This window comes from Alosa pseudoharengus, unplaced genomic scaffold (assembly GCF_046254945.1).
Source record: "Alosa pseudoharengus isolate Yale_2024_CS ecotype anadromous, Long Island Sound unplaced genomic scaffold, YU_APseudo_1.1 YU_APseudo_1.1_scf_10, whole genome shotgun sequence".
NCBI lineage: Eukaryota > Metazoa > Chordata > Actinopteri > Clupeiformes > Clupeidae > Alosa > Alosa pseudoharengus.
Window position 1 is genome coordinate 6,067,501 of NW_027468565.1, and position 25,000 is coordinate 6,092,500.

Here is a 25,000-nt window from a genome sequence, read left to right on the forward strand (position 1 = left end):
CTCTGTTAAAGAGTTACCCCAGACAGCAGATGCAGCAGTTTCAGCCAAGCTTTGCCCGAGACTCACTTACAAGGAACAGAAACACACACACACACACACACACACACACACACACACACACACACACACACACACACACACACACACATACACACACGTGTCCACTCTCACAAATATTTGAGTGCAATTTTTGGATTTCTAGTTCACCACCAGCTGTCAGATTAGCAATTTCCTAATGAGCTTTTTGGGTGCTTGTTTTGGACAACCCTCCTCGATCAGACAGAATCTATTCTATCTGAATAAGGAGGCACAGGGGCATGAACAGGCAGCAGCACAGACTCTCTCTCTCTCCCTCACACACGGACACACACACACGCACGCACACTCATGCACTTCTGAAGAGCGGGCAACTGTTATTGTGTATAATCAGGATTAAGGGAGTCCTTGAAGCACAGATGTGTCACTCCCAATCCAGATGCCATGTCAACTGTTGAATGAGAGAACGCTAGAGACAGAGAGATAGATTGGTGGTTTGTGTACACAGGGCAGCCCATCATTGTGTGTGTGAGTGTGTTTGTGAGTGTGTTTTTGTATTTGTACACACACACACAGACACACACACACACACACAAAGGGCTGGATGAGACACAGCCTTACTAACCCAGTGCTATAGGGAGAGCTGCAGCACTCTGCTACAAAGCGGTAGTGGTGTCCGAGGGGCAGTTCTGATTCTCATATTCATGCCCTTTACACACACACACACACACACACACACACACACACACACACACACACACACACACACACACACACACACACACACACACACACACACACACACACACACACACACACAGGTCTGTGTCCTTTTGGATGAATGAGTCTGCTAAGTATCAGTCAACTTCAACTTTAACTTTAAATACAGCCGCACACACACAAACACACACACAAATGTGCTGAAAGTGTACCTAGTTCGGGTCACTGCATTTTCATTGCTTGTTTTTGCCAGGCGGCTGTAGCTGGTTTTAACAGTCTGTCCAGTGTAGAGTAGATGTGTTTGCCCGAGTGTTTGTGTGTTCTCCTGTATAGACAGAGGCCAGGGCTTGGGCACTTGCTCCTGGCGTAGCTGCAGACGGTCTGGCTCCTGAGCAGACATACTCTCTCTGTCTTACTCTGTCTCTCTCTGTCTCACTCTGTCCAGTCTGGCTCTCTCTCTCTCTCTCTCTCCATCTCTCTCTCTCTCTCTCTCCGTCTCTCTCTATCTCTCTCTCTCTCTCTCTCTCCGTCTCTCTCTCTCTCTCAGTGTATGTGTAAATATATATATACATATATACTGTATATATGTGAGTGTGAGTGTGAGTGTGTGTGTGTGTGTGTGTGTGCGTGTGTGTGTGTGCGTGTGTGTGTGTGTGTGTGTGTGTGAGGAGGAGGGGCAACCCCAGTGAGCCAGCGCAACAACACTGAACTGCCAGGAAATGTCCAGTTCACTGCAGCAGCTTTGGGAACTCTGGGTATTTTTGGCCACCTTTCACCAGTGACTAAGGAGGAAAAACGCCTCCGAATCAGTACAGGAATATAAATACAACCTCCTGCCCAGCCGGGCATCTCAGTTCCCGGTTCCCCTCCACAGCATAAAGGATCAGGAATATGAAACGTTGTGCGGTGCGGGCCACTTCCTGGTCCCTGCAGTGGTTCCGAGTCCTTGTTCTTGGCCAGTCTGGACCTTTCTCTCACTTGACCAGGAAATGACACACAGTGCTGATTTTATTTAGTTCCTGTAGGCCGGCACTCTTTGTATACATTGCCAGTTACTTCCAATTGAGAAATCAGATCAGGGCCAGATGAGGGCCCTTTGTCAAGCCCAGAGCACACAACTCTCATGGTCCCCCAGAGAGCTGAGATGTAAGCTGATGGTCACCTCTGTCCTGTCAGGACATTACGTGTGTCTGGGGCGGGTGAGGAATAGTCATTCTCATAAACGTTAATCTCATTCACTCAATGTGTTATACATGCATTACATGCTTCTGTGAATGGTTGGATTCATGCGATATCAAGAGAGAGAGAGAGAGGAAGGGATGAGGGAGCCACACAGGGAACTGGCTGTTCTTTTTCACTTTCAACCTTAGCGGCCTATTTCCTCCTGAATAGCGAGACGTATTCATTTCCTTTTTTTATGGGAGTTTAGGTAACATCAACACTCACTCCGATGGGTTTGTGTTACACTGCTGCTTCGAGTGCCACTGTACAAATGCTGCTCGACCACCCACCATCCAGACGGCAGGCTACAGCCCGCCTGTCGCATCGAGAAAGGACAGAGGAGTGTGGCAAAAAGACAAAAGATAGAGAGAATTAGACAAGGACAAAAGGGAGAGAGAAAAAGCTAGAAAGAGGGAGGGAGAGACAGACAGAGAGGGAGAAAGAGATAAAGATAACAGTGAGAGAGTGACAGAGTTGGGGAGAAAGAGAGAGGGATAGATGAAAGGGAGGGAGGGAGGGTGGGAGGGAGAGGGGAGGGATGTGGCGTGCCAGCAAACACAACCTGTTTTTCACAAACATGCTGTCGGCGGCTCCCAGCAGCCTGGGTCAGCGGCAACAGGCTGTCCTCGCTTGAACCCAGTGGCACACAGCGGGCCGAGAGACACTGATCCAGCAGGGAGAGAGAGAGAGAGAGAGAGAGAGAGAAAGGTGTGTGTGTGTGAGTGTGTTGGTCAGACAGACTGGACAGACCTCGGCCTCTCTCTTCCACTCTCTCACAGTTCATCCTTCTTATTGCATCCTGTCTTTCTCTGCAGTTGCTTCTCTGCGTCCCCTTGTGTTTCAATGAGCATGTGGAGACTTAAATGTCATTACTATGTTTTAAAGAGAAACTATGCAGTATTGGCAATTTCTTCGCTGTTTTCTTTGATTTTTGCTTCTTTTTCGCTGGCTCTGTCATGATGAATGTTTGAGAAACTCCATCGTTGCCTTGTTCTAGCCGGTGCCTTGCATGTATGTGCAATTTGTTACACTCGTTATACTTCCTGACACATAGGCCGCCGGCCTGCCGGTCCAAAGTTGCAAGGGTGGTTTTTCCGCTCACAGGTGCTAACCCGAAAAAAGTCATGTAACCATTCCAGTGACTCCGAAGCTGTTAAGTTAAGGTAAATTAAGGTAAATTAAGCTAAAAAAACTGCATAGTTCGCCTTTAAATAGCAATACTCGAAATTGAAAGTTTTCATAATCTAGTCCTTTGGGATGCTCTGTCCAGTCTAAGCAATAAAAAATACAATAGAATCCAGAAGAGGCAAAAAAGGAAAATCTAAGATCCCGCAGTGATGATGTCATCAACACAGTGCATGATGGGTGATGACAGCCCAGACAATGTATGATTGAGCCCTTGTCATCATTTCTCAATCGGAGCCTCTAGGAGCAGCCATTGTAGTTGCTGCCAGCGCGAGGTGAAAACAGCTCTGGATGAGGTCTCCACTGAGGCCACCACAGTACAGTACAGCGCTGAGCAGAGCATAACAGACCCGGCTTGCCACAGTGGATCCATACATAGTTTGTCCGTACATGTTTCTAGACAACAGATGCTCGCCTCAGGGCTGACTCATGGATGACTTCATGTTTGCCTCTCCCCTCGTTGTGTGTTTCCAATTCTCACTTTGCGGCCCTACCTCACAAAGGAAAAGAAGGAACTCGGCACTGGACAAACAGCTGGAGGTGGGTCAGCAGAGACAGAGTTTTCTTGCTTCCACCTGGTTATGACCCATCGCCCCTGCATTCTAGAATGTTCTCTCTAGGAGGCTCTGTGTTTCTCATTCGTGTCGTTTGCAGAGAGCAGAGAACCGGGGAGAACCGAGGAGAACAGTGTTGCGGTGCTCTTCCTTGGATGACTCCGGTTCTGTGGAGCAGAGAGCTCCTCCCGCCTGGGAACCAATCAGTGCGTGGGGCTGCTACGCTCCAGGACCAGCCATCCACAACACGCAAACAGCAGACAATAGCAGCCACTGAGAGAAAACAAGTGCAGGGGAACACACACACACACACACACACACACACACACACTCTCTCACACACACACACACACACACACACACATACTCTCTTTTTCTCTCACACACAAAACTGTATGTGGACACACACACACACACACACACACACACACACACACACACAGGAACACAAGAATGTACACAAACAGTGGCCGGCAGAGAAATGGGTGTTGTTAGTGAGTGGATGTGAGCAAGACAGGGAGAGAGAGGGAGAGAACTAGAGTGTGATGGGAAATACCATGCATGCCTAAACACAGAGAACAGCACATACCTCTCTGAGAAAGAGAACGAAAAAAACACTGACACATGACTGGTTGCAGAGCTAAGCAACAGAATAATGCATAAAGGAGAAAGCGAAAGAGAGATAAAGGGAGAGATAGATGGATAGATAGATAGAGAGAGATAGAGAGAGATAGATGGATAGAGAGAGATATAGAGAGAGATGTAGATGCTGTCACCATTACAGTAATGTGAATGTTACCTCCTGGAATTGGATCCTGGAGTCCTCACCTGAAGTTCGGATGGTTCCATGTCTCCCAGGTGTCTGGGATGCACTTGCACTGACCAGGGGGAATCCCAAACCCAGCCAACTGTTCAGGTATTCAGAATGGCTCGGGGTAACAGGACAGCCAGTTATCAAGTCGAGTCTGGGGAAGAAGTCTACAAAACCATACGCTCTACTGAGCCCTACATACCAACATGCCTTCCTGCCCACAAATGAGGTTGTGAGGTGGTCGGCCCCAAATCCTTTCATATGAACATACATATGGTTGTGTTTATGTGTGTATGAGTGTGTGACAAGCAGTAGCAGCGAGTTCCCATGTACTTTCAGACATATACACATTAGTCAACCGTCAAGCCATCAGCATGATCTGTATGCACCTTATTCCTTTCTTTCTGTCTCCCGACCAGACTCTCTTTGTCTCCACCCCCCCCCCCCGCCCCTCCTGATGTGGTTGGCATGAGTGTCTGAGGCGATCTGGGTCCCCTTGAGTGGGTCTTTGTGGCCAGATAGAGTGTCTGAAGGAGGATGTGAAGTGGTTAGGTGGACAGGCAGGAGCCAGGGGTCTAGCCATAGGGCAATGGTACATATTGGGCATGGCAAGGACATGTGGGACAGCTCCATTCTTTCTGGCTTTCTTTCTTTTTGTTTCTTTCCCTCTTTCTTTCTCTCCCGGTGTGTGTGGTTTGTATGTGTGTGACAGAAAGAGAGAGAGAGAGAGAGAAAAAAAAGGAGTAGTGGGTGTTTGTGAGTCACAGATACTTGAGGAATTACTGGTAATCCGTGTTCTGTCTTTCGAAACTGTTTTTCTTCAGTTCCTCTCTCTCTCTCTCTGTCTCTCTCTCTCTGTCTCTGTCTCTCTGGCTCTTCCTTGCGACAGGTTTGTGCTGACTGTGAATATACAGATGGGGATATTTGTGGGGCCTTTGCTAGAGGTCGTTTTAGGATTTATGCAGATGTGGAATGTGACCAACTGCAGTTGTCTTTATCAGAAATGACTTTTCCAGGCATCAGATGCGGGATTTTCCACTGTCCTATCTGTAGATCGCCAGGTTTTTATATCTCTCTCTCTCTCTCACTCTCTCTCTCTCTCTCTCTCTCTCTCTCTCTTCATTTACATATATACTGTATATTAATGTTTTTTTCCACAATCTGCTAAAATGATCAAGATTTAATCTTTTTTTTTGCATTATACGTTTGGTTGCAGGTGCAAATACATAAACAAAATAGATCTAAACTTAATAGATCTAAACAAATAAAATAAGGAGAGTAAATACACAGGCCAATTAAATAACCAAGCAAAAAAACCTTTTTCTGTAGGCTAATTTCATGTAAAGGTTTATGCTCAGGCATATCACAAAGGCCTAATTTAGGCCTATTAAATTGATTTCATTATGTGCTTTGTGATGGAGAAGTGACCTATTCTTGAATGATAATGCAAAAAACAAAACACTTAGGTTTACAAATGTTGTAAAATCGACTAAATTGAGCTTTACTGCTTGCAAAACATACACAGAAAAGAAATGCATATTTGTAGTTGAGGTAATGTCTGGTAATGTTGTTATAGGTTAGACATGTGGGACTGAGTTCGTCTACTAGGCGTTGCATTTTTGTTATTCATATGCTGTGCATTATAGCAGATTTTACGTGAGGTTGTTGAAGTGACTTTATTATGGGTCTGTATATAGGCTGTGTTATCGAAATATGTTGAGTTTAATTATTTTTGCTTTTTAAAAATTCTTCTGGCGAGGGCGAGTAGGAAACGTTTCGTCCAGCAGTTTTTGTTTAGGTTCAGTTCCGCTCGTGACTGGGAGAGGGGCTTATTTTATTGCCATGGAGACGCTCTCCCCTTCTTGCTCCCCCACTGGAGAGGACTTGTTTACCACATTTCTACTCCAGACTCAATAACATGTCAATCATCCAGGCCCTCCCCTGTCCGTCTCTTATTGGTCCATAAGACTATATAGCCTATTGCTGCACTGTTATTGGTGGAACGGAAATCTCTGGTACTAGTTGTACCTCCTAGCCCCACCCCTTACACACTATCAAAGCTCAAAGCTTCATCGTTTCAGCTCACGATAGCGTGAGGATGCTGGTCTGCTGATGCTCTGCCAGAACATAAAGGCAACAGCCATCATGCGCCAACAAATTGCTTTTATTTAGCATACCATAATAATTTCATAGCATAGCCTAACTAATAAAAATAGCCTACGCAGTAGCCTAAATAAATAATTACCCAGTTCAGTCTTAGTTCAGTCACTAAAGGTTATGCAAATACTGGTGTAGCCTAAATGCCAAGCTTTCATATTGTTGCCATTGATATTGCAGGCACTATTTATTGTAGTCTTTTTGCCAACATTATACCCATCACCTTGTAAATTTGGACGCATGGGTGGGGTGCAAGGTCTGAGTAAATACCTTACATGCTTCTCTTTTGGCTTCTAGAAACGGCAACGAAATGTCCCTTACTTCTTCTAAAGAGATATTATAATCAAGACCGTATACATGTAGGCTATAGCCTACAGTCTTTGACGCACACGCACGCAGGCAGGACATTCTCACTGAATGCAACTCATAGGCTACTTGATATAATAGATTACGCGTTTAGTTTCCTTGCCCATCGCTTGAGGAAATCTGAAGACTACTGGACTGGTCAAGAATTATTTGTGGTCTGGCTTTGTAAAAGAGGTTCCGAACGAACTGGATCTGCATTGCAGCTGTTTCTTTACAACGTCAAAAACAAACGTCACATAGGCTAAAGCTTATCCCCGGAGCTTACGTTTTTTTTTTCATTCTGTAGACGTAATAGAAATTAAGGACATATTTGCTTAAAGCTGGCAAGAGGCACGAACATCGTTTGATATATTATGTAATTTTATAGAGGCTGCTGCTCTGCCTGAAGTCCATCACTGTACCAATACAGTCTAATTAATGTCAATAAGATTGGATTGGGAAACCTGTCTGAAATGTCTTTGAATTACTTTAAGCAAATCAGTTAATTATTAACAGATTTGTCTGCATCTTATTTCATAATTTACAGGGTTACAAAAGAAATTTCGAAAATGGCATATATCTCTGACATATTGTATGCTTAAAATACATTAATTATTATACATTTTCACAATAAAAATAAATGCATGATTGTACCACTGTCAAATAATATTACTGTATGTAAAACTGTTTGCCAGAATATACATTCGTTCTAATAGGCAGAGAATAGCCTATTATCCTTAATAATTATATGGAGCTCAATGCTACAATTGTCATTTATTAATAGATAAACAGCCAGTTTGGGCATTCTTGAGAGTGCTGTGTTTGGCACACTAAATAGTTTTAGTTCTAAAAAGAAACAACCCCAGGCTGGCATTTCGTCTCTACTGCCTGGATAACTGAAGGACAAACCCATTATTTTGCTTATTGCTGTGAATACAGACATTATAGACAGGTGCATGCAATAATCAAAGTATTTTTTCCAAATATGAGAAAAGAAACTAATAGTATACACCCAAGCACTGCAGTGATAGAGGAAGGCAGTTGATCTGCTCATATCATTTAGCCAGTTTAGAACTTGGAGTTTTTCTCCCCTTTTCCTTAAAAAAATCTTTAGTTTCCGTGGTATTTATTTCATTTGATTTATTTTGCTTTTGATGTTACCGTGGGTGTTCCTTTACGGGAATGCACGGGGGAACAACACGTAAATGGGAAGGAGGAGGGTGATGGGCCCCACCCCCTCTCCTGCTGTAAACAGTGTGGTCCAGTCTGCATTCAGCCCTCGGTGCGGCTGGAATGTGTGTGTTTGTGTTTGTGTGTGTGTGTGTGTGTGTGCGTGTGTGTGTGTGTGTGTGTGCGTGTGCGTGCGTGTGTGCGTGTGTGTGCGTGCGTGCGTGCGCGTGTGTGTTGAGGAGGAGAACCGTGGACCTCTGCAGCCATCAGAACATGTCTGATTTGTGGTTCTGCTTTGTGGTTCTGATTCATTTGCTGTGCGCCAGTTTAAATCTCAGGTGGGGCCTGCTGTTAGATGACGCAGGTTTTTAAGAGAGCCAAAGCAGGCATGCATGTGGCAGGCCAGTGAGTGTGTGAAGGAGGCTTCTCTGGGTATGTTTTCTACCACTGTATACCTGGACGAGGGCTGTTTCTTTGTGGTAGAGTCAGGTCAGGTGGCCTGAGTGAAAATAGCCAGCCGGTCCCCATTAACCTGGTGGCGGCGTGCCTATCCTGGTTGGCAAAATCATGCTGAGGGATACCAAGTCTGGGGTTAGGCTCTTGTCTAATCTCCATCCACACCACACACAATGAAGTGAGACTGTTTTTGGCCTACAGTGTCCCACCAGTTGGCTAAATCTGCTTTTTATGTTTGTGTATATGTGTGTCTGTGTATGTGTATACGTAGGCTACATGGGTACATGGTCTTTCGTGTGTGTGTGTGTGTCAGTATGTGTGTGTGTGTGAGTGTGTTTGAGAGAAGGGGCATGTTTGAAGGGAAGAAAGATAGAGGCTTTTGACCATTTTATGTACATAGCAGCTTGTTTATTCTCTTTTGTAAATCACTTTTAACCATCATGTCATTACCTCAAACTAAAATGAGTAAATTGTTACTTCTTAATGACTAAATTGCAAAGAGAGCTTGTGTTTAAGTGGTCTATTCCGATCATTTGGTATGTGCCTTGTTTTTCTTTCTTCTGAAAGAAAGCATTTCTTGGCAGAGGAATCAAAACAAGGTCATTTTCATAAGCTTGGTTTGCGATGAAAGGTGTTGCTTGAAGTTGTAATTAGCATACTTCACATATATACTGTACCACTTGGCGTGGATTCCTGAGATATATTTTAATTGTACAGCAGCGACGTGGTCGGACACACACCGAAAACGTATTCTTCTGAAGTACCCAGCAATTACATCCATTTAAAAAAAAAATGAAGCTGGCTTTCGATATAGCAATATCACCACCACCTCTCCAAAAACAGCAGAAAACCGCATGTCGTTAAGGTTGTTGGCAGGCACGCTATAGGGAGCTTTGTTTCGATGGAGAGGTAGATAGTGACTTGGCTTTTGCGCAGTGACAGTGACTTCTCCCTTACTTTGCTTTCGTATCACACCGCTCCCCTGAAGTTTGTTATTGTGGCTGGTGGAGGGGGTACAAGCGGATTAACATTCTCCTCCCCGATTAGGCCGTGGCCAGGAACATTGTAGGCATTCTTTACATAGTACACGGCTCGAAAGCTTAGGGGCAATTCTAGAGGAGGAAATAGCATTCCAAGTGGGTCAGTGGGCTCGTGCCAGCCGCCGCTGAAGTGATCTTTTTCCCCAACTGTTCGCTGAGTTCAGTTTGTCTTTTCGTTTCTTTTTGCTTTCTCTCATTTCCTCCATATGCGGCGGGTGCCCACGCTGCACCTGTCTTTCTAGGAAGGGCTTTTGTTGTCTGCTGCCAGTAGGACATTCTGCTCAGAGGCGGGCGGGGGGGGGGGGGGGGGCAACCCCCCTCTGCTCTTTCCAGGTTTGCAATGAGGGGAGAATGCTGGCGAGGTCAGGGAGAGGCTTGCAGGAGAAGAGAGAGGTTGTGTGTGCGTGTGTGGTGTGTGTGTGTGTGTGTGTGTGTGTGTGTGTGTGTGTGTGTGTGTGTGTGTGTGTGTGTGTGTGTGTGTGTGTGTGTGTGTAAGAGAGAGAGTTTATTTGTGTTTGTGTGTTTGTGTGAGGAAGAGAGAAAGAGAGACAGAGAGAGAAGAGGTGTGTTTTCCTTAGCACAGTCATTGCTGTGAGTATTTTACCCTACTCACCACCCTCACCTGCTCCTCTCTTTTCTGCAGTGGCAGCCAGTCAGACACATCAGTCAGAGACAAGTCTGTGTGTGTGTGTGTGTGTGTGTGTGTGTGTGTGTGTGGCTCCTTCATGTTGCACTAATGAGCTCCACACACCATCTTTACTGAAACTACACGCCACACACACACACACACACACACACACACACACACACACACACACACACACACACACACACACACACACACGCACACACACACACACATAGATGTTTAGTTTGGCTAAATCTTGTTTAAGTTTTGCTATATCCTAGTCCTATTTGTCCTAATCCTATTTGTTCAAGAATCAAGAACTTAATTGTCATTGTGCAAGCTCAACAAAACTGCAATTATGCTCTAATGGTGATTTAATTTAAAATCACACACATATGTATAGATAGAAGATGCTGAAATGAATTTCTGAGCATTATATTAAAGATGCAGTGTGACTGATATTGGGGTTTTGAATGCATGTATGGTTGGAGTAGAAATATTGCACATATCAATGGCTAAAATTTCATTCTAGATAAATATTGCACATCGTTCAGTAATCACAACACACCAGCCTTGTATGAGTTCAATAGTAGAACAGCATTTTGAAAGTTACAGTTTGTTTGTGGGTGGATTGATCTGAAGGGAGGATCCAGACTCGTTCTGAACCACTCACACACCAGCTGATAGGTGATTCGTTCCTCTTTGTGTGTTTTTGGCTTGGGTTGTCCCTTAGACAGTTAATACTTGTTCCTTCGGCTATTACTTGAAGTAATTAAAAAAGATTGCTGTTCACTGTCTGCAAGCACTTGTAGCCGACAACTGGCCCTTTTTTTTCTTATGCCAGCACTGACAGGTGCGTGTGTGTGTGTGTGTGTTTGTGTGTGTTGAGGGGTTTGATGCCATTGAGTCCTGGTATAGAAGAATATAGAAGCTCTCTCAGTCGCACCAATCAACACCTCCGTCACAGAGTTGCTCTCCTTTATGCGTTCAGCATAGCTCTGCCACAATGGTCGTACACTGGTGCCACACACACACACACACACACACACACAATGCTATGAGGCAGAGGCTCACAGACGTCAGACACACACTTCTGACTTCCTTGTTAGGCAGTGAATCACTACCCCCACTTCCCCACACAGGCGTCAGACGTTGTGGAAAGCTCCAATGCCGCGCATAGCTATGAGCACAGAGCTCTGCACACTGCCGTGGAAATAGACCTGCTCTTCTAAGCGACTATAAATAAAGGAGCGTTTCCTTGATACCGCTTGGTGTTTTGGTCACCGGGGATGGGTGGGTGGGTGGTTCAGGGTCGACTTATATGGTGTCTGAGGCAGCAGTTTTTTTTCCTTCACAAGCACTCACGTCACACTCTCTCTCTCTCTCTCTCTCTCTCTCTCTCTCTCTCCCTCTGCCTCCGTTTGGATCTCCCTCCTCTTCCTCACTCAGTGCTGTTTTTCCCCTCTCCTCTCTCCCAGCCATAGGCACGCGCGCATTCGAATCCCCTCCCCACTCACTCACACACGTGCACACACCCTCACTCACTCAATCACTCACTCACACACACACACTCACTCCATTGAGAAATCCGTGGAAAATGATGCGGAACTCTTTTCTCGTTTGTGAGTGAGAGAGAAAGAGAGAGAGAGAGAATTGAGAAATTGAGCGAGTGTGAGAGCAAGCGAGCGAGTAAGTGGAAGACGGCGCTTGAGCTTGCCTGGGGTGCCCCCTTTTGGTGGCGTTCCAAGAAAATAATAGGCCTCCTGTTTCCAGTGCTCTCCTCCCTCTTTCCCTCCCTCCCTCCCACTCTCTCTTTCCCTCACTCCTTCCTTCCTTTCCTTCTTTGTGCTCCATCTCTTACTGGAATAGCAGTGCACTCATCCAGCAATTGCACATGAGGACACACAGGCGAGACTAGTAGAGTCCAGATGAGATAGATTTGTGAGCTTTGGATTGGCTGTAGATATAGTTCAATTCCCACCATAGATTAGTTTCAGAAAAATGTATTGTGGTTCGGTGAAAGTGTATGTGTCTGTGTGTGTGTGTGTGTGTGTGTGTGTGTGTGTGTGTGTGTGTGTGTGTGTGTGTGTGTGGGGGGGGGGGGGGGGGGGGGGGGGGGGGGGGTCAGTCAGCGAAGAAGCTGGTGGTTTGCCTAGAGGTCAGAATGGGAAATCTGTGCACCTATAAATAGCCCATTAAACAGGCCAGAGTGCTATTTAAGGAAGTACAGTTCTCCTTTACAACCAGAGAGCCTTTGCTGAAATTCCTCTACTCTTCTGTAACAACGAAGGAATGCAGGCCTAGATTGATGGCAATGGACTTTCCTGACACCTTTGCCCATTTTCAACGAAAGAAGCTCTGCAGACTCAGTTGTATTTAAAAAAACAAGTCTGGTGTTGTATCAGACTCATTTATCTTGTGTGTGTGTGTGAGTATGAGTGTGTGTGTGTGTGTTTTAAAATGTCAGGTTTTCCACTCATTCCACATTTCTTATAAAAACCCCATCGGAATGTTTTGGCAATTCCGCCCCACTGTCCGTGTGGCTTGCGACTTGGGGGAATGTGTAAAAGAATCCTTGGCATTCTGGGAGATGACTAGAGTGGGAGAGAAACAGAGAGAGAGAGAGATAAAGAGAGAGAGAGCTGAGCAGTCACGGATGCTTAGGGTGAGGTGGGAGTGTGGTGGTGGTGAAGAGGCAGCAGAGTGGCATGGGTTCAAGCTGGGCCACATGTCTAGTGAAGGAGCCTTGAGAGTCGTGCTCCCATGTTTAGTCTAGACCCAGGATGCCTTCTGCTCTGTCCCCCTACTGCCCTGCTCTGAACTCACTGAACCCTCATGAACATGGAAATGTATTTAGCGTGTGCGCAAACACACACACACACACACACACACACACACACACACACACACACACACACACACACACACATACCACACACATACAGACACATACCACATACACACACACACACACACACACACACATGTGCTCACAAACAGACAGCTCGACTGTCATAATACGGATCGGAAGTGGATTAATTGTGCCAATAAACATAATCATATTTCCTGCGTAGTCCTCTGTGGCGTGGCATGGTGCGCTCATAAATAAAGCGGGAGAAATCTCGCTCAGACGTGTCGAGCCGCCAGTCTGCCAGCCAGGCATCCTGCCAGCTGGTGGTTGCCAGGCAACTGGGGAGTGCCCCGCCGGAACCATGCATGAGTTTGGCTGCTCATTTGAGCCGTTGGCTTACCTGAAGAATCCGCCGCCTAGATGAGGACCACACGTGTGTCAACACATCGACCTGCCACACACACACACACACACACACACACACACACACACACACACACACACACACACACACACACACACATATTTAAATACATGCATGCAAACAGTACTGATTTACAGCACAGCAAAGACTTGCCCTGTTACCAGTGAACCCTTAAGCCAAGCAGCTTAGCATTACAAGTTCTTTGCCACACACACACACACACACACACACACACACACACACACACACACACACACACACACACACACCCCATTTCAGTCCACATATCTGTCTTGTGTGAACCTCAGTCCTGCAGCGCTCCATGTTGAAGTTGGTTCAGGCCGCTGGCTGTATGGAGGATCACTTTTGCCATCTGTGCCTGGGCAATGGGCTTCTGGGATATGTAGTTCTCTGGGGCACGTCTGTGTGTGTCATACGAAACCCATTACCCAGCAGCCTGCTTCTTCTCCAAGCCGAGCGACAAGGGCGAGTCGCCGTCGCCGTCACAACACTGGAGTTATCGATCCCACATTTAGAGACAGCAGGGCAGCAATCCCCTCGGCTCTCGTCAGTAAACATTGTGGCCGCGTTCAATAATTACGTTCCGATTAAACAGGAGCCCCAGAGAGAGAGAGAAACATTGAGGGAGAGAGCGAGAGACAGAGAGAGTGAGTGAGTGAGTGAGTGAGTGAGAGAGAGCAAGAAAAAAGAAAGAGAGTGAGAGAGAGAGAGCACATCTTCTTTAAGGCCCGGCAGTGAAGGTTTTTGGGTAGTGTCATTCATCTTCGCGAAACACCACAGCATTGGCTGTTCATTCTGTAAAAAGCCCCAGTGTTGTTCCCAAACATCTGCTTCTCCCAGATCCCACTCTTCTACAGTTTCTCTTTGTTGGACCCTTTTCATTTCCCCTTGTTCAACCTCCAACCCTTCTGTCCATTTCACATCGATGGCAGATATGTTAATATGCGAGGCTCAGTGCTTTTCAAGATATTGCTACTATGATCGTCGTTGCTGGTGTATTGGGGAAATAGTAAATCCTGTGCGTGTAATTGGTATTGTATTGTTATTATGCCCCACGCTCTCTTTGACCTCTGTGGGACTGTAATTGATTTAGTGTGGAGTGAATTGAAATAGATCTATGCTTCAGTTAACATCAGCTGGGCCTGCACTTGTGGGTTGTGGCTTACAGAGCCTGGCACAGGCCGGGCGCTTTCACCACTGCATTCCAGCCAATCAGCACCTGTCAGTGTATGATTGGCAGGGCTTCTGGGTTGCTCGAGCCAATGGGCTCTGGCTCTGGATCAGATTCCCCTCCCATTCCCACTCTGAATTCCCTTAATAGTCCCTAACAGTTAAAATATTTATCTGTAGGGAGATGCTGGATCTCTCTGTAGGGAGCTCTGCCATTTACTAACAAGGCTGGCTTGGTACTGCCCAGGGCCCCACACAAACACGCACACTGCTTCCTCTTTCTCTTTCTCTCTCTCTCTCTCGTTCTCTCTCTCTCTCTCTCTCTCTCTGACACACACATACACACACAAACACACAAACATTCATGCACAGACACTTATTTACCCACATGATCTTTTTCTATCTCCCTCTCGGCCTATCTCTCTCTGTCTCACACCTTCATCGTCCATTCTTGATTACCATAGCTAGCCCCATAATCATTAAGTGTGCCCTCACTTTGACCCTAAGCCAGAAGTGAAAGATCTCTCTCTCACACACCTCACACACACACCTCTCTCTCTCACACACACACACACACACACACACACACACACACACACACACACACACACACACACACACACACACACACACTCACTCACTCACTCACTCACTCACTGGTTTGTCCTCTGCATCTTGCCTCTCTCCTCCCCTCAGCTCGCATTGACAGGGCTGATTGGGACTGCTCTCTAGGAAGAGCCACACTTCATGAATGTATTGATGCGTTCCCGTCTCGTTGTTGCAGTGGATGCATAGTAGGGCAGAAGCCTGAACGCACCTTTACCTCCTGCTGTTTGGTGCTTTCTTTGTCAATACACTGTTGATAGCACTTGTCAGAAAAGCTGTGTGGTCAAAACCCTGAACATCTAAGGAGTTATTGAACATCTAAGGAGCATGCACTGTGTCTAGGTAGACTTTCACTTTTTACCAGATGTACTTCACCATGTTTGCAAACTGTACATTGTCATAAAACTAACCTCCTTTCTCTCTCTCTCTCTCTCTCTGTCTGTCTCTCTTACTCTCTCTCTCTCTCTCTCTCTTTCTCTATCTCTCTCTCTCTTTCTCTCTCTCTCTCTCTCTCTCTCTCTCTCTGTCTCTCTCTATCTCTTTCTCTCTCTCTTGTTCTCCAGTGTGCCCTAAGAGGTGTGAGTGGGCGTGCACGGATGCGGGCGAGTGTTGTCACCCGCAGTGCCTGGGGGGCTGCAGCGAGCCGGGCAACGACAGGACGTGCGCCGCCTGCCTGCACTATGACCACGGGGGCCGCTGCGTGCCCGACTGCCCGCCCGACACCTACAAGTTCGAGGGCTGGCGCTGCATCACCAAGAAGGATTGCGCCCACATGCACCAGGCCAGCGACCTCGAGTCCGAGCGCTTCGTCATCCATGCTGGAGAGTGCATGCCCGAGTGCCCGCCCGGCTTCACCCACAACGAGAGCCAGAGGTAAGAGAGGTCGTCGCCATGGGGATGCCCAAGGGACAGAGGGACAGATTTCTATGTAGGACGAGAGACAGATTTCTGTGTAGGACGAGAGACAGATTTCTGTGTAGGACGAGAGACAGATTTCTGTGTAGGAAGGGACCTTATTTATATAGAATACCCTAAAACAGAATCAGGTGAGACAGATTTCTTTGTTTGAGGAAACCTTATTCATAAAAAAAAGACATACTTGTGTCAGCAACAAATCGGGGGCAACAAATGACCTGCTTTCCAGTGGAGCTAAAGTCTGTAGCGTTGCAGGTAGCCACACAGCCAGGTCCATATCAGATCATGGCCAGGGCAACAACCTTTAGCCAGCATGGTGCATTCAGGGCCTCAGACCCCTGCTCTGTCACTCACCACTCTTATCTTAGCTGTCCTGGCCACGAAGCAACAGGAATCACAGGTAAGCAGGACTAAAAGCGGGCAGAGGTCATTGTCAATTACGAGGCCTGGTGCTGACCTTTTGACCTCGCAGCCACAGGTGTCTCCACTGGCCTCCATGTGTCAGGTGTATGGAGCGCCCATCTGAGCCCTGGAGCTGCTGATGGAGCACCTCTGCCTCTGTGTGTGTGTGTGTGTGTGTGTGTGTGTGTGTGTGTGTGTGTGCTGAGCTGTTTTGGGGCCCCTCATACATCATTGTCGTGATCACGCTGAGGAGTGCTAAATTATTCACCTGAGGCACACACTGGCCTCCCTCTCACCCCCCGCACTCTAAATACTTAAAGGAGGTGATTCCAATCGGGATGTGCCCCCGGGCCAAAGGAAAGAAAAACTCTATTAAAGATTGAATCCAGTGCAGTCGTTGCTTGGGTAACAGGGAGGTCAGGTGTCCTGCGGAAGGAAGTGGAGCTCTCGAAGGGCATGCTTCCACTCATCTCACCTGTTTATTTTTTCTCATTCCTCCTGAGACATCCAAGTGGAAATAGATATAAATCAAGAAGAAAGGAAACGTGTCTGACTGGAGCTGTGTAATGATCAGCCAGTGATCCAGCCAGGGGGAAGCATTTAAGTGCAAGGGACAAGTAATCATCAGAAAGTAAATTCCTTAATGACGTGTATCAGATTCCCTGCATAATCGACAGCATCCCCCCCCCCCCCCCCACACACACACACACAGACTCCCCTGATTTCTTTTTGACTCAGAGAGACATTGAGTCCTCATTCATCCAGCATATCCCTATGTTTTTTTTTTTTTAAATACACTTTTCCATTCATCACATTTTCCATGCTGTCTCTATGCGGCTGTGTGTTTGGCTTTACAAGTCCTGTTTTGTCTTGAGTGCCATTAGGTGAATCAGTCCGTCCCCTACCCTAGGGTTCACGTTTCGAGTCTCAGCGGCAGACTCCGACTACACCCTCTGAAATACACACTGACCTTTTACGGAGGGAAAAAGAGATTACATGGACAAGCGTATCTTTTCGTGAGACATCATAATCCAGTCGCAGATCCTTGGCATTCTGCCTGTTTGGCCCCTCATCATATTGGATTTCAGCTTGTCCCTAACTAACTCTCTCTCTCTCTCTCTCTCTCTCTCTCTTTTTTTTTTTCTTCCTCTGAATATGTCTCATTCTGTCCTACCTCATCAACCCCCCCCCCCCACTCTCTCGCTTTCTCTCCCTCACACACACACTTTCCTCTAAACAGCATGTTCTGCAATGCGTGTGACGGCCTCTGTGATAAGGTGTGTGATTCAAAGGTCATCGACTCGGTGGATGCTGCCCAGGCACTTCAGGGCTGCACTGTCATCAAAGGAAACCTGCAGATCAACATCCGGAGAGGGAGTAAGTACCAGGCCATGACCTGAGGGCTCCTCCAATAATGTACCAGAGCTGCTCATGATTGGAACAAACACACAGTTATCAATGGAACCTGGTGAATAGCGAGACATACACATCAGAGTGAAAGGAAAGCCTCTGCTTGACAGAGATTCAGCCCAAACATCCTCAGTTTAACATTTTGTACGTTTTACCTGCAAAAGGTTAGTGTTGAACAACTGTAAGCCAGTTAAACTAAACTAGAGACACACAAAGCACAGTTTCAGGTTATTGTTGTGTGTGTGTGTCTCACTCACACTTTGATCTCAACCTCTCTTCTTCAGAGAACATAGTGTCTTTTTGATTTCACTCTCTCTCTCTCTCTCTCTCAGAGAACATAGTGTCTTTTTGATCTCACTCTCTCTCTCTATCTGTCCTTCAGAGAACATCGTGTCTGAGCTGGAGAGCTTCATGGGTCTGATTCAGACAGTGACGGGTTACGTGAGGATCCGACACTCTCACACACTGAGCTCCTTCTCCTTCCTCAAGAGCCTCCGCTACATCAACGGCGAGGAACTGCTGGATGGGTAAGCCACAGCAGACACTCACACAAACACACACACACTTGCTCGGACACACACACACACACACACACACACACACACACACACACACACACACACTAGGGCTGTCACTTTTGTGAAAAAATCAATTCTTGAGACATAATTGTTCATTGAATCGATTGTAAAATTGATTTTTCATGTCTAAAGACGTTTCAATTTTCAACGCCAAATATAGGACAATCCACAAACATTAGGACGAACGTAAAGGGGGCGCTTGAAGACGCACAAGCCAGCAATATTTTTGATGATTTCTTGGCGTGAAGTTTCGTGCACAATGACAAACAGGAGTGCAACATTCTCGAAAAACAATAAGCAGAGTGGACTGTCATAACATTAGTGAAAAACATTACTGCAGGCTTCAACATGGCTGCGTTTACAATTAGAAATGTCAAACAAATTTCGCCTACGTAGAACTCACGACTGCAGTTTGCATACCGCTTTGTCTTTCTCCATAGTTTGATATACCCAAACCCCGAAGTGCTTCCATATCGAACTCCTCAAGTTATTAGGGCCTATCACTCGTCTCTCACATGTCGCACAGGTTGATCGCATTGTCCTCAATTTTTTGGTAAAACACGAGCAGCACAGCAGCCGATTGAAACAGCTGTTTCCGGTGCGTAAAATTGGTGGGAATTTTCTTTTTAGTTTTCGCAATGCTTACTGCACTTCGGAATTCTTTGTTATTTTTCTGCTTGTTTGTGAGTTTTGTTACATCTACATTGTTTATTTGTTTAATTCGTTTAAAATTAATAGTGCAGATATTTGGTTAAAATCGATTCCCTATTTTAGTTTTCGAAACTTGTGTTGGTTGGATCAATCAATTGTGCAATCGATTTTCGAACGTAAAGTTACAGCCCTAACACACATCTTTTCAAATGTTGCACCAGCACCAACATTGAACCACATTTTACACAATCTTCAATACTTGGCCCCATTGTATTCTAACTTGCTTCTGTTGCTTGCATACTTTTTTATTTGACTTCCATTCCAGTTATTTCTTTTACATTTCACTTTTTTTGTTATTTTGTTGTTTGGTATTTAATTCCTTTGTCTTTATTTATTTTATATGCCTTGTATGTATATTTGTGTTCTTTGAAACTCTTACTGTGTTCTTTTAGTCTTGTTTACATTTATTATAACCATAAATGAAAAGCACATGGGTACAACTAAAAAACTTTGTTTTTAAGAAAATGTAGCTTGACTAGCATGCCAATTCATACTGTCCTTGGAAATAAAAGCATTTCCTCAGAAAACATTTCATGCCTGTTATGGCTATGACTGTTTGCTTAGAAACATGTGAGGGTGAGGGAGAATGGGTGCCTACACTAAATCTGCATCTGCAGATTTCTTGAAGCTGCCGAACCAATTTCAAAAGCAAAAGTGTTTAGAAATGTTGTACTCAGAAAGCTGTGTACAGCATATTTGAGTTGCTCCCACCCTTCTCTCCTCAAAGAAGGGACAACGGCACATAGCTGGTCGTAGGGATCTACCATTTAGAGATGGATCCTGGGAAATATCGAAGAAGTGCAGTAATTGCGGCTGTTGACAGACTGGCATCTCCTCACCCCCGTCGCCTACGTCCGTGTGACGTCACCAGTACCCCGGCCAGGGCTCTGAGAGGCTGGTGAGAGCAGGGCTTTTTTTAGGGAGAGAAGGGACCTGGAGGGTCGTGGGAAAACCATTTCCTTCCACACTCATCGCCTTCTCTCACATGAGCTTGGGTTTCACTGGTTCCGTCCATCCGATCGGTAGTGAAAAGATGTGCACATTTTCCCCATTCCAGTTTGAAAGGGGACAGTGACGTCCAGCCAGTCCAGCCGCTAATGCCCTGTCTCAGTGGTGCCGTCCCCACCGCGGCCCTGCGGGCCTGCGAGTCTGTGGGCGCGCAACCGGCCCCTCAGGGCTGCCTCTGACCATCCATTTTGACCATCCGTTTGGGAAGCAGCAGGCGTCCGACGCCCACGTGGCCGTGCTGGACACCTGATCCGCCCGCGCGGCTCGTCTTAACATAGCGCACTCAAGCGAGGCAAAACCAGGCCAGATGATCCGCATTCTGTCACAGTGTCACATTACTCCTCATCTGGCAAAAACAACACCGAGTGGGCAGAGGCAGAGCGTCTTTGAGTTGAGCTCACCCTATTGTTGTGCAATGGAAAATACCACAGCTGGTGATTAAAAAAGCATGTTAAAATCTCTTTTATTTCTCTTTCTCTCATGCTCTCTCTCTCTCTCTTTCTATCAGTATGTATGCTTTCTCGGCTGTGGACAACCAGAATCTCCAGGCCTTGTGGGACTGGAACCAGCACAATCTGACCATCAAAGCCGGGAAGCTGTTCTTCCGCCACAACCCCAAGCTGTGCGAGCGTGACATCGTCGCCATGTGGGACAAGACTGGCGTCAAAGGCAAGATCGAGGTGGCCGATGTCCGGAACAACGGCGAACGGGCAAGCTGTGAGTTGACCAACACCATCCCGTCCCTATGGACATCTTGAGAGCCAGCTGAGGCCATTCGCATTGTTTCTGCCCCACCACATCCGCGAGTCTATTTGTTATTCTGAGGCAGCCTTTATAGACAGTTTTGTGTCTAATTTGTTTTTGCTCTGCTGTGGTCAGTCCAGCCCGACATGCTGCAGTCGCAGCCTTAATTGTGGTAAAAGACGCTCAAACAGCGTCCCCTGATGTGACTGGAGTTTTGACAGAGGCTAATTGCTCTGCCTGTAGGCGGTGAAATGTCCGACACTATTCGGGGGCTTTGTACTAAGACCTTTAGATCTCGCCACCATGTGAGCACAGCATTCATTTGTGGCAATTGGAAAAAGACAGATTGTCCTTATTTGGTCATGTGCAAAAGTCTGCATAGACTCGCAAACAATAAACACTGTTATTAAGATTAGGTTAAGTTTATTAGGTTTGATTTTGGCAGAGATCAAGGCTCGCGCAGCTCTCAAGCGTCCATGCCCTTGTCCACCTCCGTGCCTGTGCCTGTAATGATGGTGTGATATCTGTCCACTCAGGCCATACGCACATGCTGAAGTTTAAATCCAACAGCACTGCGAGTAACAAAATCAAGTTAACATGGGAGCGGTACCGACCACAGGACTACAGAGACCTCATCAGCTTCATCGTCTATTACAAAGAAGCGTGAGTATATAAAACAGGATCATCTCATGCTTCAGCATTAAACTGCATTGATGCACATATTTCCAATTAGCCAAACACCCAAACACCAATAACTCTCAGAATAACAACAGGTGTATTAGATCTTAATTTGCACACACATTTACGGTATAAGATCCTTTAAAGTAGTTGAATTACAGACATACATTTGTAGTGTTTAATTATATGTATTATGTAATTGATAATAATGACTAATATATTGACAGTTTATAAATGACTTTCCTATCATTGCAGTCCTTTCATACATAACCCGTTCAGACTGACAGATGTTCGTGGTCTCTAAAGGCACCTTTGGAACCAATAGTGACACATTTACTGACGAATGTTCCAGTTTGATGAAAAAATATTTTCTGTCTGGCGACTGCCAATTTGGCCAGACATCATGCTCCATCCCACTGATGTGCAATGCTATCCCTCCCCTCTGCTTTCTCTGGCTCCGAACGCAGACCCTTCCAAAACATTACGGAGTTTGACGGACAGGACGGCTGTGGCTCCAACAGCTGGAACATGGTGGACGTGGACCTCCCGCAGGACAAGGGGACTGACCCAGGCGTGCTGCTGGCGCCACTCAAGCCGTGGACGCAGTACGCCATCTTCGTCAAGGCCGTCACACTGATGATGGAGGACCACCAGTCATTGGGGGCCAAGAGCGAGGTGGTCTACATCAGGACCAGTCCCTCAGGTGAGATGACCACACACACACACACACACACACACACACACACACACACACACACACACACACACACACACACACACACACACACACAGACACACAGAGAAACAAAAGCAATGGGAGGCTGGGAGCAAATTGGTGTAAATGCTGAAGCAGCTTAAAGGATATATGCACACCCATAGACACAAGCATCCTGAAATAAGCCCCTTGATCTGATTTGAGAGTCCTGCCTCATTCAGCATTCAAGCAAATATTTTCAATTATTCCATCCATTGTTATGTACCCTCTCTCATTTATTTGTATGCTCATGTGTGTGGTCACTCAGAGCCCTCAATGCCGCGTGATGCCCGGGCGTATGCCAACTCGTCCACCTCCCTGGTGGTGAAGTGGTCTCCACCCATGCGGCCCAACGGGAATATCACCTTCTACCTGGTGCGCTGGCAGCAGCAGCCCGAGGACCGGGAGCTCTACGAGCACAACTATTGCTCCAGTGAGTATGACACCTGACCTCTGAACTCTCACCTCTGACCTTTAACACCTGCTACCTGTTAATCCATGGTTATCCTTATATGACCAGTCACACAAGTGCACAGGATGGATAGCAATATGTACACTCTTAAAAACGAATGTGGTGAAAACAACACAACGTGGGTTGTCCCTTCTATCTCCTCCTCTTTGCCCTCTTATTTCTCCTCACATGGATATCTCCTCTCCTCTTTCCTCCTCGTGCTTTACAGTATATCCTGTCCTCTCCTCTCTGCTCCCCAAAACCACCTTTCATCGTCTCCACCTTGTGATATTATCACCACCACCATCCTCCTCTAAAGGTGATGATGCATCAGGGCAACCCCATAACTGGTTTTGTGCTTTCTGATTGGACCATAATGATCATTTGCGTATTGGTGATGAAAGTTAATCGTGTCCAAAATCAATGGCAACACACTAGAACAACAATACTCAGGAACTTTGCCCAGCAACACTGCTCAAATAGGTGGCTTGTGTGACCATCAGCTTAAGACCCTTGTTTTGTCTGACTCCTCTCCCCCATTTCTCAAATGCAGAGCTGAAGTTGCCTATCCGCATCTCGGCCACTGTCCCCGACATGGAAGACCCCACCAATCCCACCAAGTCTGACGCCAATGGTGCCGATTGTTGCCCCTGCACTAAGAACGATCTCGACCTGAAGGCCAAGATCGAGGACAGCGACTACCGCAAGGTCTTTGAAAACTTCCTCCACAATGCCATCTTCGTGCCGAGGTAAGACCGGCGCACAGGTCCCTCTCTGCCTGAGCCCGCTAACACTAACACACCAGTCTCTCCACAGCAGAGGAGCCCAACTGCACGCACTCCAGAGAGGGTTGAGAGGGATGGAGGGAGCCAGTTGGCTCAGGCTGTCCCTGGGCCTTGTGTTCTCCACGCTTTACGGCGCCCATTCAAAGGGCCCTTTTCTTCTCTCTGTTTTCTCCTCTGCTGTTTTCCCTCCCATCTTCCTCCTTTTTTCCTGGAGTGCGATTATCAAAAGGGTTGAGCTCATAGGCTCGGGGCTGTTTTGTTCAGCGGAATTAGATCCAGAGTCGGAGCACTCGGAGCGGGAGGAGATCTTTCGGATAATTATTCCGATGTGGGTCAGGCAGAATGAGGAACCTAGGTGGGGTGTGTGGTGTGTGGGTGTGTGTGTGTGTGTGGGGGGGGGTTTGGTCTGCAATGGGATGACAGGTTAGGGTAGCAGGGAGAAATGGTACGGTGGTCTTGATGAGGACACTGAACCTGCACCGTCCCATATGGCCGGTGTGGTTGTCCCGTTGCCAAGGCGACACTGGCGGTCTCAGTCTCATCTGATGTAGTAGCTGGCCTTAATTAAGAGAACACAAACACAGCCATGAGAGGAAAGGAGAGAGAGAGGAGAGAGAGAGGGAGAGAGATGAAGAGAGGTAGAGAGAGGGTGAGAGGGAGAGAGAGGGATCTGATTAATGAGCCTGAAGGAGCATAACATCTTTGTTTGCCAGAATGGAGAGTGACAACTGCTTCATGTTATCCATTTACCTTGCTTGTGGCTACAGCTCTTGGCTTGTTCCAGAGACCTCCTCCCTGCACCCTGTGACCTCATAGGACACACACACACACACACACACACACACACACACACACACACACACACACACACACACACACACACACACACACACATGCGCACACACATGCACGGATCACACATGCACCCATAAGGTCTGATTCAGAGTTGTCTCAGGTCACATATCCCTAATGCACCACTCAACCAATGAGCCTGTTTGTTTGCGTTGTGTGTGTGTGTAAACTGACCAGTGTGTGGCTCCCCTCCACTACGGCCACCTCCACGTCAGCAGTAGTGGCAGCAGTGGGAGCGTCAGGGCAGCAGTGGGAGCGTCGGGGCATCAGTGGGAGTGTCGGGGCAGCAGTGGGAGCGTCGGGGCATCAGTGGGAGC

The 25,000-nt window shown here is 46.8% G+C and overlaps 1 protein-coding gene across 1 annotated transcript in view; it reads left to right on the forward strand.

Moving 5' to 3' along the window:
* Nucleotides 1-25,000, forward strand: part of igf1ra (insulin-like growth factor 1a receptor) — a 100,203-nt gene that overhangs the window by 51,113 nt on the left and 24,090 nt on the right. Inside the window, exons 3-10 of the mRNA XM_076262249.1 lie at nucleotides 15,959-16,268; nucleotides 17,953-18,089; nucleotides 18,505-18,649; nucleotides 20,928-21,136; nucleotides 21,700-21,826; nucleotides 22,309-22,544; nucleotides 22,864-23,028; nucleotides 23,600-23,795. Of these exons, the coding sequence (XP_076118364.1) occupies nucleotides 15,959-16,268; nucleotides 17,953-18,089; nucleotides 18,505-18,649; nucleotides 20,928-21,136; nucleotides 21,700-21,826; nucleotides 22,309-22,544; nucleotides 22,864-23,028; nucleotides 23,600-23,795 (1,525 nt within the window). The remainder of the gene's footprint in view (nucleotides 1-15,958; nucleotides 16,269-17,952; nucleotides 18,090-18,504; nucleotides 18,650-20,927; nucleotides 21,137-21,699; nucleotides 21,827-22,308; nucleotides 22,545-22,863; nucleotides 23,029-23,599; nucleotides 23,796-25,000) is intronic.